Here is a 14,472-nt window from a genome sequence, read left to right on the forward strand (position 1 = left end):
TGAACAGATGAAACCACACACACACACACACACACACCGTGACTTTTCACTTGGAGCAGGGTAGGAAAACCGTAACAGCTGCAGACAATACACCGAGCAACCACACGCAGCAAACTGCATGTGAAAAAAAGCCCAATCTTATCTTTCATTTACCAGCTCACATTCCTTACGTGCTGCCAAGAAATGTAGCCAAGGCATGTGTGGTTTGTGTTTTGACCCCTGCAGTGGACCAGCCATGACCGACAACACTTTCATGACACCAGTACTCCAATGCTACAAATCAATTCGATATGCGAGATGACCGTCTCCGGCAATTACGTCAGCTTCTTATATAATTTGTATATCTGGCAATGCATAAAATGGCCTTTGGACAAGCTCATCGCCTTATTTTTCACATAAACCAAAAACTTGCCCGGAGGAACTTTTCTGATGGCTGCTGGCAGACTGACTCAAACAAGGCCCAAAAAGTGTTGCCCATGGCTAACTTCATCGTGACCACTGTTAATCAAATGCGCAACTGTAACCATCCAAAAACAATTCCTTACTGCCCGATAAGCTAGATCATTACTTTCACAACTCGGAGTACAATGTTACTGACTCGCATACATGCTAAGCGCTACAAAACTTAACCAAGGTTTGAAAATCCCACTACACTTGCGGCAATGGCAGAATTTCACATGGACAGCTAGACCTCTGCTGACACAACATGACAGCCACCTATCAAGTCTCGCCTCTATTCAGGAATGTTTCGTGGAACCCATTCCCTAAGAAAACTGACACGAATAACAGCAGTAGTGATGATTTGGCAAATTTTTGCAACATCGGAACCTGTCTTTGCGAAGCTTTGTGCAAAGCACAGTTTTGAAACCTTGCCTGTAATAAAACTGCAGGTGCGTTGCCGATCGTTCCTTCCAATCAGTACCAGGCAAGCGCCAAATCTTTCTCCGCATGTATCTGTATTGTGTGGAAAGGCCCCAGAGCAAAGACTCATAGATACACACACACTAGCAGCTTGTTCAGCTATACCTGCTGCCATTACAACCCCAGTTCCCACAAGATATGTGACACAGTGACAGGCGTATTACCTGGAATGCATTCCCTTTCTGCACTTGGTTATCACCACACTCAGATATGCGATCTTTGCAAGAAATCGAAGACGGCAACACTACACAGCTGTAGCTGCAAAGACTCTCGCGCAGCAGAAACCATGGCATAGTTGTGCCAACAGATTTCATTTGAAATTGAGAAAAGATTTGAAAACTGCTACAGACAGTTTCACACATGCTGGACGCATGTGCCTCAAAGCTGCATGACAACGTCAAAATAGTCAACCTGAATGCTCTGAACACAAGCTCAGAGCCAGGTTGCAAAATCTGTCAATGAACCTTCAACATACACGTTCAATACATATGTCCAGCTCTCTAATGAACGTGAAAAGGAAAGGCTTACCTCACACACATACAGTTACGCTCTTGAAGTTCTTTGCTCAAACAAGGGAGCACGAGCAGGGTGTGAGCTCCTAAGCATCCCTGCCCACAATGACAAGCCTAACTGTTCCTCTTCTATGAGCACAGCTGCTCTAGCAAATGGACGTTAGATGCCTCGGTTAAAACACTCCTTGAGTAGATGCAAAACCTGATCGAAGGCACCAAAATGACTGATCATGCTTGCTAGGCTGCTGACAACAGTAATGAAATGACAAGTCGGATTCCTTGAAGTCGCAACGTGTCAGCACGAAAGCCAGCCGAAGTCAAGGTTCTGAAGTTGAGTGAACAAAGTCGACTGCACCAAAACAGAGTGTACAGGGCGTGCCTTACAACACGGCTTCTCAAAACATGTCAGACATGGAAACACTACATGAACAGCACAAGTTGGCTGAATGTTTCCACTCCTCGTGTCTGGTGTGCAATGATCTATGGGTGTTAGTATAAGCTTGCTCGGTTAACCAGCCTGCGCAAAGATTTCCCAGGCCTCTGAGATCGCAGCGCTCTTTGACTGTAGCCAACACCATCTCAAGAATCAAGACACATGATTTCACCCTTTTTAAGTATGCTGCATGTGCATTACATCATTTGCTAGACATCCATGCACCAGAATTACCCACACACAAAAAAAGAAAGAACACTGGCAGCGCTAAACAACGAGAGTCCCATCCGTCCAGTCCAAATGGAAAGTAATAAGCACTGCAGCTGCTGAGGGAGCCCTTGCAAGAGTGCTCCGATGGCCCCTCGACATGCAGTGCACCCAACGCCATCTATGTCCGATCGTCTGGACTCAAAGCTTGCTTGCACGAAGACTGCACGTCTAGTCCGATTCAGTTTTGCTACTCCGGCTTGCCTTGGTCAACCTTTTGTGCCGACTCGAGTCGGGGTGAGACGGGCAGCAGTGTTCAAGCATCCCAATTTTGATATCTCCTGCCACTCCACAGCTGAGATGAGGGGCTCATCGCAACGTGTGGCAGCACATGATAGAAAGCATCAAAAAGATACAAGACTAGCAACAACTTAAGCCTTTCAAGCAGCAGACGGGGATGACGGTAGAGGCACTGCAAGACAGGAGGGGGGGGGGGGGGGGGCTGGGAGGACAGCACTGGCATAGGTCGCATAACGTGGAGTGTGTTGTTATCCAGTGTGTGTGCCTGTGGTGGTGTCTGTAAAGGTGTCGTTGAGTCTGCCAGGCATGGTCATCATGAGGTGGCTGAAGTCTCGATGGGGCAGTCCACTTCTCCCGATTCCACGTGGCTCTCCTCTTCGATCGTGTAGCTCAGCTTGTACTTCAGGCGGACCTTCTCCTGGACGAGTGATGAGACGAGGGCAGCATAAGCGACACCAAACACTGGGCACATGCGCTATTAATAGGTAAATGGGCGAGTTGGTATGCAATCACTGTAGGAGAACAGTGCAACAGTGGCAGAACATGGACAAGAACGGTGTAAAGTTTCTACACATATTAAGGCGGAAACCTTTAACGCCTCATCGTAGTAAGCAGGGGTTGTCGACAGAAATGTCACGCTTTTCAATTGGTCGAAACAGTCGTGACATCACAGTGCACAAGTTTCAAATGGAGCCAATTGTACTTTGGCCAGTAACCATGCAACCAATTAAAGGGATCGTATAGTGATGCTCCAAGTAAGTGGGAATGAGTTTAGTTAATTGCTTAATTACCCAAATAGCCTAATGATCCCTTTCTAATCAGGCCAGATAAATAAATAAAACCGAGCAGGAAATTGGTCGAGTTCGGGAATCGAACCCCGGTCTCCGGAGTGTGAGATGAGCATGCTAACCACTCCGCCATGCCATCTCGATGGTTTGGAATGAACAAAGGCGCGTCTAGTGAAGTCTAGTGAATATGGTGTCTTTGTTTACTCCCATCCTAGTCTTTTCCCTTACTGGGAGGTTCAGGTGCCCACCGAGGTATTTAAGACAGATACATTTCCTTTCCTCAAAAACAGATTTTCCTACGAAAAACAATGGCAATGGAGTTCTATGGACCCCCTGGCAGCATTGCAAGACACTGTCGCGTTCCACTCTTAGAGGCAAAGCTTATCATCTTAACCACACAACAGTGACACAAGCAGCAACATCGCACTTAAGGCTTTCGCCTCAACGCACTTTAGGTCAACAAAGTGCCCCCCTGAATTTTACATGTACACAAAGACATACGCCCATCAATGTTATCAAGCGCTTGCCCTGTCTATGTCCAGATGCTGTTGTGCAGTTCCCCTACAATCACTACATACCAACTTGCCCACATTGCAGCATTATTCAGCGTGATTTCTAGCACACTGGGCTCTAATACGCGTAGAAACTTTCAGCACTTGTCTTGTCTACGTCCCGCTGCTGCTGCGCTGTTCCCCTACAAGTATACTATTAGGGTTTGCGGACGTGAGATTATCCATCATTTGGATTTAAACAGAACGCCAACCAGTTATTTAATTCGGATCAAGTTTCAAACTTATGCTCAAATTTGCAATTAGCTACAATGCGGTGTGTACAGCAACTTTTCTGACCAGGGACAACATGGGGAGAAAAAAATTGGCTGTGGCTTAGCTTGGTTAAGCCCGGTAATTGCGAAAGCAATATCCGTACCTACGCCATGGTACAGCTGGTAGTGTAGCTGGTGGTGGTGCTTGTGGCTAGACTTGTGGTGATGCATCGGTTATACAATCCAATCCAATCCAATGCAAACCAATCCAATCCCATGCAATCCATTCCAATCCACTCTAATCTAATGTAATCTAATGTAATCCAATCCAATCCAAACCAATCAAATCCAATTCACTCCAATCCAATCATATCCAATCCAATGTAATCTAATCCAATCCAATGCAATCTAATGCAATCAAGGTCAAATGAAGGTCAATGGTGGTCACCGCCGCGGCAGTATTGCTTTCGCAATGAAAAGATCAAAACATGGCTACATTTGATGAAGGCTAATGCTGGTGTAGTGCCGTTGCCTCCAGCCTTCCAGACTACAAACATCTGGCAGCAGTAATGGCACTGCACCAGGGTAAAAAGCAAGCGGGTTTTGCTACGCACTGCTTCCTTGCTAGCAGCACACGACCAGACTGCCTGGCTATCAATGTCCTCCTCACAGTCAGTTCAGCCCCACCGGTTACTGCTGACAAACCAAAGCATCCCAGGCTATTTTCCGCACAAAGCTGCAAATAGCTAGTACTGATGCCAAGTGCAGAAAACAGTGCTAGCACTAGTGAAGTCAATAAAGCAGTGGCGCTACATAATCGTGACCTCACACCAAATACCATCAGCAAGACTGATTTGTTAGTTAACTTGGGGGAGCCTGGTCTTGAAAAAAACAAATTTTATTAATCTAGTCATAGTTAAGAAATCTTCACGGCACATGTATTTTTGTGCGCTGATTCTAAATATGGCATTTAATTTCATGTAGAACAGTTCCTTGAGCACTTATGCAATTTTTATGCAAGTATTTTGCGAAGAGTTTTGAAGAAAATTTACTGCGGGAAACTCGATGAAATGTATGCCATTGGGTTCTCTTGACACCAAGGAATGCAGTAAGGATAAAATTCTCTTCCTGCCTATCATAGAACTTGAGTTATAGGGTTTTGAAGTCGTTACTTCCGAAATGAGAAGAAAAAAGTGTATTCCTGTTTCTGAAGTGGCAGCTTCAGTACCCTATTACTCAAGTTCTATGATAGCCAGGATGATAATTTTACCTTATTGCATTCATTGGTGTCAAGAGAACCCAATGCCGTACCTTTCATCGAGTTTCCTGCAGTAAATTTTCTTCAAAACTCTTCGCAAAATACTTGCATAAAAATTGCATAAGTGTTCAAGGAATTGTTTTACATGAGATTAAATGCCAGATCTAGAATCAGCGCACAAAAATACATGTGCCATGAAAATTTCGTAACTATGACTAGATTAATAAAATTTCCTTTTCAAGACCAGGCTCCCCCCTTAAATAGACTGTGTTACTGATTACCGTTCAAAACTGGCTCATGTGACCTATGAAATATCAAAACCCCCTTGGCAGACGATACTAAAGTTTGTGTCAGAATACGTGAATGCCATTGATTTAATTAGCCTGGCTGAGTGACATATATTCGATTCACCCACCTTGGCAGGGTTGGCAACCAGCATGACTTGCGTAATGGCAGCGGCCGGCAGGATGGGGTTGTGAGGTGGAAGCTCGCTGCCCGACGGTGGCTGCAGCTTGATCCGCATGGTCTGCTGCAGAGGATGACATGCACACCACGGAAAGAGTCAACACCTGTGCGCACACAAATCGAATGTAGGCAGCCACTGCTACGGCAACTACGAGTTCGGACATGCTGCAACTGTCCAATGTGGCCATTACTGGGCTTGTGTGGCGCTCGACTATTCTCACAGGCTGCACGTCAGTTCTGCGCTGCGAAGTTCAAGGGCTTTCAAAGATTAGCCAATATTTTTTCAAGGATGAATAAACACAGCAGCTTATCAAACCAATGTTTTCTCTGCATATCACGGGTGTTCCCTTCTACCAACGAAACCACACAAGCCAAGTTGCTCTTCAGTTGCAGCTTTCACGAAAGCTCAGCTTCCTCTTTTTTCCACCTCAACACTGACGCTGAGAATGTTCTATGCTTTCTCTTTCACAACGTTCATCAAACCACTGGCCTTTATCAGCCAAATTAGGTCATTAGTACAGTGAAGCCTCGTTGATTCGACCCCTGTTAGGAAATATGGAAATTCGGACTGCCAACGTGGTCCCGTCCAACACCCATGCAAATCTATGATGTCGGATACTCGTTACTTTGGACGCTGTCAGGCCCATACCGATTAATTCAGATGCACCCCTGACTGGAAGCCATGTGACTGTACACACGACATAGCAAGCTATTGTGTTGGTATCCTGCGTCGTGTCAAATATCATGGCAAATACCATGCACACCTCTTATGTCAGCGCCTAGGAAGGTGTGACAACATTCGGACGGCCCCGGGCCTAAAAAATTGCTCCGCAACATAGTTTCAGTTTCATTTTTCTGAGTTTCGCTGCAGACAACGCTGCAGTTCCGCTGCAGTTTTTTTTTTTTTTAAGAGGGGGGGGGGGGCTCGAGCCTGTCAAGCTCATTGGACATTTTTTCTCTCGACGTTCCCTCTCATTGTTGAGTAAATAAATCAACTTCACGACGGCGATGGCAGCAAGGCAGCACATTGGCCTACCAGCCAAGTATAGTTTTGCACAGCTTCACATGCTGATTGGAGCGTCACTGGTCTTTCATTTTCTGACCACAAGGCATACTGTCATTCTAACACAATTCCCTTGGTGCAAGTCCGGTGAATCTTCAGTTCTGTCATTAGGGCAAAAACGCACACTTTTCACTCGCTGTTCGTAGTTTTTGCAGTGGCGCCTCATCAACTGTGAAGGTGTCTGTTGATAGGAGGCTTACGCAAAACACCGTGACGGAGGCTGTGGAGGCCTTTTTACCATTCTGGAGCACTCCTCTGTTAACAATCCCAAAAGTGCACACGCAGCATACATCTACCTTATGTTAGTCATAAAAAATGTCCTTGCCCTGCAGTTCTCATCTCAAAAGCGGACAATCATCGCCATGGTTTTCAAAAACAAATTTACTATGACATGCATGGCTTCTGGAATTTCTTTTTTTTCTGGGGGGGGGGGGGGGGGGCTGGGGGGGTGGATTCATTAATTCAGACCTTCAGATGATAACTCAAGACATTTTTCCCAGTCCCTTTAAGGGGGGAAGCTGGTCTTAGAAAAAAAAAATTTTTGTTAATGAGGTCACAATAATGGAATCTTCAAGAAACAGGTATTTTTGCGTGCTGATTCCAATTATGTAATTTAATTCTATGTAAAACAACTCCTTGTGCACTTATATATTATGTTATTTAACTTTTTGCTGAGACCTTTCAATAAATTTTGCAGAAGGAAACTTGCTAGGACGCATGCCATTGGCTTGTTTTGACATCAAACTATGCGATAAGGGCAAAATTATTATCCTGCCTATCATAGAAGTTGAGTTACAGGGTTTTGAATTTGCCACTTCACAGACGGGAAGAAACTGATAATTTTCAAAATCCTATAACTCAACTTCTATAACAGGCAGGATGATAATTTTACCCTTATTGCATAGCTTGAAGTCAAGAGAAACCATTGACATGCGATCTAACAAGTTCCCTGCAGTATAATGCAGTGTAATTTCTTTCAAACTCTCGGAACATATTGCATAAGTGCACAAGGACTTGTTGTACATAAAATTAAATTACGTATTTGGAATCAGCATGTAAAAATACAGGTTCCCTGAAGATTTCACGGTTCTGACTTTATTAATGAAAATTTATTTCTAAGACCCTCTTCCCCCCTTAACAAGGTTTTACTGTAGCTTCTATTCTGCAACAGAAGCCGCTAAACCAGCCAACTCAGGAAATCTGCTTACAACATTTTTTGCGCTCGTCAAATCAACTTGTAAACCTAGGCAATGCTTTGTATTCATCTGCTTCTCTGCACTTTTGGCAGCCAGGGTGGCTCAGTGGTTGTGGCGCTCGGCTGCTGACCCGAAAGACGCGGGTTCGATCCCGGCCACGGCGGTCGAATTTCGTTGGAGGCGATTTTCTAGAGGCCCGCATACTGTGCGATGTCAGTGCACGTTAAAGAACCCCAGGTGGTCGAAATTTCCGGAGCCCTCCACTACAGCGTCTCTCATAGCCTCAGTCGCTTTGGCATGCCAAACCCTGTAAACCAACTAATCTTTGCACTTTTGACTCCCTGCTTATTTCGAGCTTCCAAAAAAGCGGAGTAATGGTGCCTTGCAGAAGCCATGGTCAGTCAAAATTCTTTTGTGAACTGCAGAAAGGATGACATCTGCACCGGTGACAGCACCACTCTGATGATATGCAAGAAATTTCTCTCAAATTTTCAATGACAAATTGCTTGTTCAAGCTGGATCCCTGCAACATGCTCCCATGCCCTTGGCTCAGAATGAACAGCAGTTCAACTCTCCACAGTTCTCTTCAAGAAGAACTTAGCTTCAGGAGTTAATGGTCAAAAGCTGAGCGGAGGCGGATTTTGCCGGAACCTCTGGGGATGTGATACCACCACTTCCGCACTGGCCAAGTGTTGGATAACCCTGCGGGGTTTTTTTTACATAGTGTGTCATGGGATCAAGCAGCTGAAGTAGCTCAGAGGGCAGCAACAGAAACGATGGCAAAACCAAACCACCCTATGAGACGTTCATTAAAGAAAACGGCTCAAAGTCACTAGTTACATCGATGATGAAGCACATAAATATGCGCGAAAAAAAAAGCGTGAATACATATGAGTCACTCAGTGGTGGATTCAGTCACAGTGGCACAGACCAGACACTTTGCTTGGATCCAGCAATGCAGTTCTCCACAACATATGTATTTTTACACACAGACACAAAAGAAAAAATGGCGGCAGTGTTCGTTTGAGGCTGCTTTTTTTCATCACCACCGATCTGTAACGACCCACGTGGACTTGTGGATGACTTCCACAAGAAAACTAGTATGTTGAATGCACGACAAAGCCCCCTCACCCCACATCTCTCCAATTAACCCTGCTAAACTTGTTCTATTTTCTCTGTCCATGTTGATGTCTGCTCCTCGAATTCAGCCCCAATATCACGAGCTCACATTTGTTCCCCGACCCACTCTGCGCACTTCCTGCCTATTAATGTTACACCTGTCATTCACAAAAAAAATTATACACCCTTTATTACAGCACAATTCAAGGGTTTTCAAGAGCCCACAGAAATCCAGGAAGGCCCTTGAAAGCAGCTTTTTCATATTGGAAGGTCTTCAAGGGCCGCATGGACCCTGTTCCAATGCCCAATGGACACTGGAACTTTCTTGGACGTCCCATGGATGTCCACAGGACGTCTAAGGGAGTTCTAGTGTCCACTGGGTGCAGAACAAAGAACCCTCCCAGTAATCCCCAATCAGCCCTGTCCTGTGGCCACTTGCTGTAATCACTGCCACCCCCCTAGCTGCCCTGAGGCGGAAGCACAGGTTGTCTGCTCAGTCAACATCATCATTTATTGAACCCTTAAAGATCCCATCTGGGACATTACATAAGGGCGGGGGGGGGGGGGGGGGGGGGGAACTGGTGTGAAACGGTCATACAAAGGCATGTAAACATCAAAAAGCATAACAAAAAATAACAAGGATAACAAATTTGACGTGAAATTAACGTCAGGTAATTCAAATAGTACAGAATATATAAGGCAAAGCAGTAGTATATAAAATTAAACATTAAAATGTACGGAAATTAAATAAGTGGGAAAACACTTTTAGGGGGGGGGGAGGGGGTCACAATGACACAAGCAGTTCAAATTGCAGGCAGAGCATCGCGAGGGAAGTAGCTATAGTTGGTTCAAGTGGTCTGTTATTAGCTGCCTAAATCTGGTGGGATTAGTTTCGATGACAACGGTTTCAGGAAGATTGTTCCATTCTTCTATGGCGATGGGAAGGAAAGATTTGTTGAAAGCGTTGGATGAACCGTGCAACCGCTGAATGCTGAGGGAGTTGAATAATCGGCGAGATGAGCGTAAGGGAGCAGATAACAAAGTTTGGCGTAGTGCAGGGAAGTTAAAGTATAGTTTGTGTAAAAGACAAAGAATTGATACTTTTCTGCGGAGTGCTAATGGTTCAAGGCCGAGAGACGATTTTAGGTTGGTAACGGGGCAGGACATGTAACATGTCCTGGCCGTGTCCTCCTCGTTTGAGCCCAGACTGTTCCCCCCCCCCCCCCCAGCAGCCCTGGTGAAGGGGAAGAAGACCCACCTTGGGCACAGCAGCCTGGAAGGCAATGTGGCGCACGGGCAGGCTGCTCTGGCTCGTGATGGACGCCACCAGCACCGACACGTGCTCCTGGGGGCGGTTGCGTGCTATGTGCACCACCGCACGCACCCCGTTCTCGTCATGCAGGCTCAGCGGTGGCTGCGAGCCTGCACACACGGAAGCCACGGAGGGGGAGCATTAGGGAACACCAGACATTCTGCAGAGAGCACACGACGCACTCCGGCCAAGAAATTTCACAAATTTCTAGTTATCTTTTCTAGTTATATTTTTTCTATCTATTCTATCTTTTCTAGTTCTAGTTTTCTTTTCTAGTTTTCTAGTTCTAGTTATCTTTTTGATGCCCTGGACATCGTGTTGGTCCCAATTCGATCGCGCGCCTTGATTACCCCCCAGGTGGGATTTCACCTGGTATGTGTATATAAATGCGGGCTCAGTTTTGCTCAAATAAAAGTTGGAAGTTTAGCGCTCTTTACCTTCTTCTCCTTCTTCTTCCTATGTTGTGTTCGCGCTGCTGATACATATGGTTCATAAATTTATATCGTCCCGAAATTCGTATCAGCCGTGATCACATCATCGAGACACTGCTGTGTATAGACTATACTGTGCTTTGTAGCACGAGCCAGCTGCTTCTTATGTATAAATCGCTGCCTAGCAAAGGCAGTGTTTGTTTACAGTGTTCCGGGCTTCCCAATTGCCTGGGTCACTGCCATCCTGCCAGGTCTTCCCAGTTTCAACGCCTAGTGGCTCACTTGGTGGGCTCTGATTTAATTCTGAAAAATAAATGGGCGTGTAGGTTTCATAGCAGCAGCAAAACGGAACTCATGCGAGGGGGGAGAGAGTTGCCAAGTGTTTTTCAATGCAGAAAGAAGCAAAATCAAAGCCCACTAAGTGAACCACTAGGCACAGAAACTGCAAAGACCTGGCAACGCGATAGAAGATCGAAATTCGTAGCCACACTTGCTGGGTCGTACAACCCGAGGACTAAGATGAAGAACGCACTGCCAATTGGAAGCCCATTTCAACTAATTTATAAATGCGTTAACATAATCCAGCCGGCCAATCCACCCTGCAAAATACTTATCTTCAATCAGCAAGTGCATCGCTTCCATTTCGCCAGATACCCTGCCAATTTAATCACCGCTGTGTGTGAAAGAACAGCATGTACCAAGAAGCTCACTGAGTGCATTTCCAGAGTTGTTCACAAAATTCCTCTAACCTGCAGCAGTTTCTACACTGGACAAACTGGTAGTAGATGTTTTAATGAATGGGCATGCTAACAAAAGTTGGCAATAAAGGATAACTCAGGAGGGCACTTAGCACATCATTGTAAGAGACGTAACTGGCAAGGCAAGAGAAAGGTTCCCTGTAAATTCATCCTTGAAAACAAGACCTTTTTGCCCAGATCAAAGCACAAGACCAAGCACTTAATTATTAAAACAATTCCACCTGCACGCTGCGTATTTTGCTTTTACCAAACGAAATCATTTTTCTGGAAAGCGACTTGCGAACTTCTCCACTTTTACCGCACTGTTGTTACCATGCTTGCCTGTAACCATTTTCTTTTGGTACTTTGCTTTCCATATATGCCGATACAAGTGCTTTTTGTCGTTACCCTTCCATCATGCTTGTTTCCATTTTCACGTCATGTCACGTTTTAATCCTTCACCACTGCCTTTACTCCGGCTGACTGTTGTCTTTCCATTCCACCATCTATGTAATCATACCACATTTTACTCCCGGACCTCCACCTTTACTTTTGTTGACTGCTGTTTTCCATTCTGCTGTCATCTGATGTCACAGCACATTTTATTTCCTCACTGTTTACCTTCACTCGGGTTGTCTATTAATTTTCATTTGCCAACCTTCGTTTCTTTGTATTTTCTTTTTACATGAAGCACTCAGTGGCATGATATCCGTTTTCCCTTGCTGATTCATCCAGCCTCCAGCAATGATAAACAGTTATATTGTACATGAAGGAAGCAGTGACCAAAACCAAGGAGCATAGGGAAATATGTTTTTTTTTAATCTGCAGTGTTTATCAATGGGAGAATACCATGCAATTACTTTATCGCTTAAGGATAATTGATTAGAAAGCACCTCAATAAGCTCAATAGCTTAATGAGGGCCTCGGTTCTGGCAGTCTTGATGCCACAGGTAGCATACGAGGGCTCTCACCACATCTCAGCAAAATCCCGAGTGCTCACTCAGACTCACTCACAAAAGTTTGGTCAACCTATGGGGCTCACTCAAACTCACACTCACAGAGGCCCGGGCTCACTCAAACACATGAACTAAGACTCATTTAGGCTCACAACTCGCTTGGCCTCACTCAGACTCACCAGTGATCAGGGGTCAACCAACAATAGTGACTCACGTCTCACTCAGACTCACGACTCATCTAGGCTCACTCGCTCATTTCAACTCACGACTCATCTGGGCTCACTCATTTCGACCCATGACTTGGCTGGACTAACTCATTTTGACTCTCAACTCATCTGGGTTGACTCATATCGACTCACAACTCACTCATCTGGACTCACTCATTTTGACTCACAACTCATCTGTGCTCACTCATTTGGGCTCACTAGCACATTTCAACTCATGATGACTCACCCGGGCTCACCTTGACTCAAGCTTTTATATGCTGACAAATCGGAGAGCTGAATTGCTTTTACACCAAACGGCCCTAGTTACGCGCTTAAATTCCCCAAAAGAAAGATGTTAAAAACATGGTTATGTGATGAGCTCTTAACTGCAGCTAGCCTGTAGACATGCCTGGCGGAAAGGCCTGTAGCTGCCGCTCGCAGGACGTAAAATGTAAGGCCGCTGCATGTGTTCTACAGGCAATTAAAGAACAGCAAAGAACTAGAGCAACTGCGATACAGCAAGCCACAGTTAATATCCAAAGAGAGCAAGCGCAGCGACTAAGCCACTTTTCTCACCCTTTATTAAAGTGCAGCAGCCACAAAAAATTACATACCACAAAACAACGAAATTGCTCATCACCACTTTGACCAAAAGCATATTCAGTACTACGAGTGCAGAGGAAATTCGCAGTATTAACGTAACAAACTCGTACCTAATCGGAATCATGGGATTGTTCAACCTCACATCATGAACTTATTTGGTTTTAATAGGGCCACACTCTACCGGACTGACCAGGACTCGTATCACGATCTCAATGTAACCCCTCTCACCACGACTCAGATCACGAACCGAATGTGAGCCCATACTCACAACTCAGAGAATGATCTGAATGTGAGCCCAGACTCTGAGGACTCGAATCATGATCTGAACGAGAGTCTGAACTCACGACTCAGATCATGACCTGAATGCGAGTCCGGGCTCATTCAAAGCTGAGATCAGTATCTGTATATGAGTCCGAGCTCACTTATGACTTGGATCATGATCAAAAATTAGAGAACTCATGAGTCATAAGTGAGTGAGTAGACTCATGACTGAGTCCGCCGACCTACGGTTCTCACACAGCTTTGAGTCGACAGGCTATTGGTTTGAGGGCCATCGAAAATACCTTGTGACTGGGGTTTTATATCTATCCTTACTAGTCACTCATTTTTCTCTGGAGAGAGAGACCACAACACCATGCTGTCTCCCAATACCCACACACATTCCACCACCTCCACCAGGGAGAACAAGGGGTAGCTAGCTGCAGCAAGCATCAATGGCTGGTAACCAGAGCAGAACAAGATGGCAAAGAGCACGCGGCCCATTCACTTCATTAAAGCTGCTCAGGGAGGACCTGCTTCCTCTGTTTATTAGGCTAAAGCTGGTGCCAGTTGGCTAATTACTTGGAATTACGAAACATGCAGATAGACTGGAATGGACAACACAAGGTTACCAACTTGCAAATGCTTACAACGCACATCTTGGCACAATCACTTATTGCGACTACACAGCAAAGGTCCCTTTGGCATGTGCAGAAATGACTTCAGTGGCCTCTCTTTCACCGCACAGATCTGAAGTTGATACTAGGATCATTTTCGGGACATTGTAATGTTTAATTTTATATACTACTGCTTTGCCTTACTATTTGCCTTACTTTGCCTGTACTATTTGAATTACCTGACGTTAATTTCACGTCAAACTTGTTATTCTTGTTATCTTTTGTTACGCTTTTTTATGTTTACATGCCTTTGTATGACCGTTTCAC

The 14,472-nt window shown here is 45.1% G+C and overlaps 1 protein-coding gene across 1 annotated transcript in view; it reads right to left on the reverse strand.

Moving 5' to 3' along the window:
• Positions 1-2,027: 2,027 nt before the first annotated feature.
• The window catches only part of Gga (ADP-ribosylation factor-binding protein Gga), a 66,584-nt gene continuing 54,139 nt past the window's right edge, over positions 2,028-14,472 (reverse strand). Inside the window, exons 14-16 of the mRNA XM_089587917.1 lie at positions 10,284-10,447; positions 5,598-5,711; positions 2,028-2,791 (exon numbers count right to left, since the gene is read on the reverse strand). Coding sequence (XP_089444043.1) covers positions 2,687-2,791; positions 5,598-5,711; positions 10,284-10,447 — 383 coding nt within the window. The 3' untranslated portion in view covers positions 2,028-2,686. The remainder of the gene's footprint in view (positions 2,792-5,597; positions 5,712-10,283; positions 10,448-14,472) is intronic.

Source organism: Amblyomma mixtum, chromosome 4 (assembly GCF_055824585.1).
Source record: "Amblyomma mixtum isolate Tamu chromosome 4, ASM5582458v1, whole genome shotgun sequence".
NCBI classification, from domain to species: Eukaryota; Metazoa; Arthropoda; class Arachnida; order Ixodida; family Ixodidae; genus Amblyomma; species Amblyomma mixtum.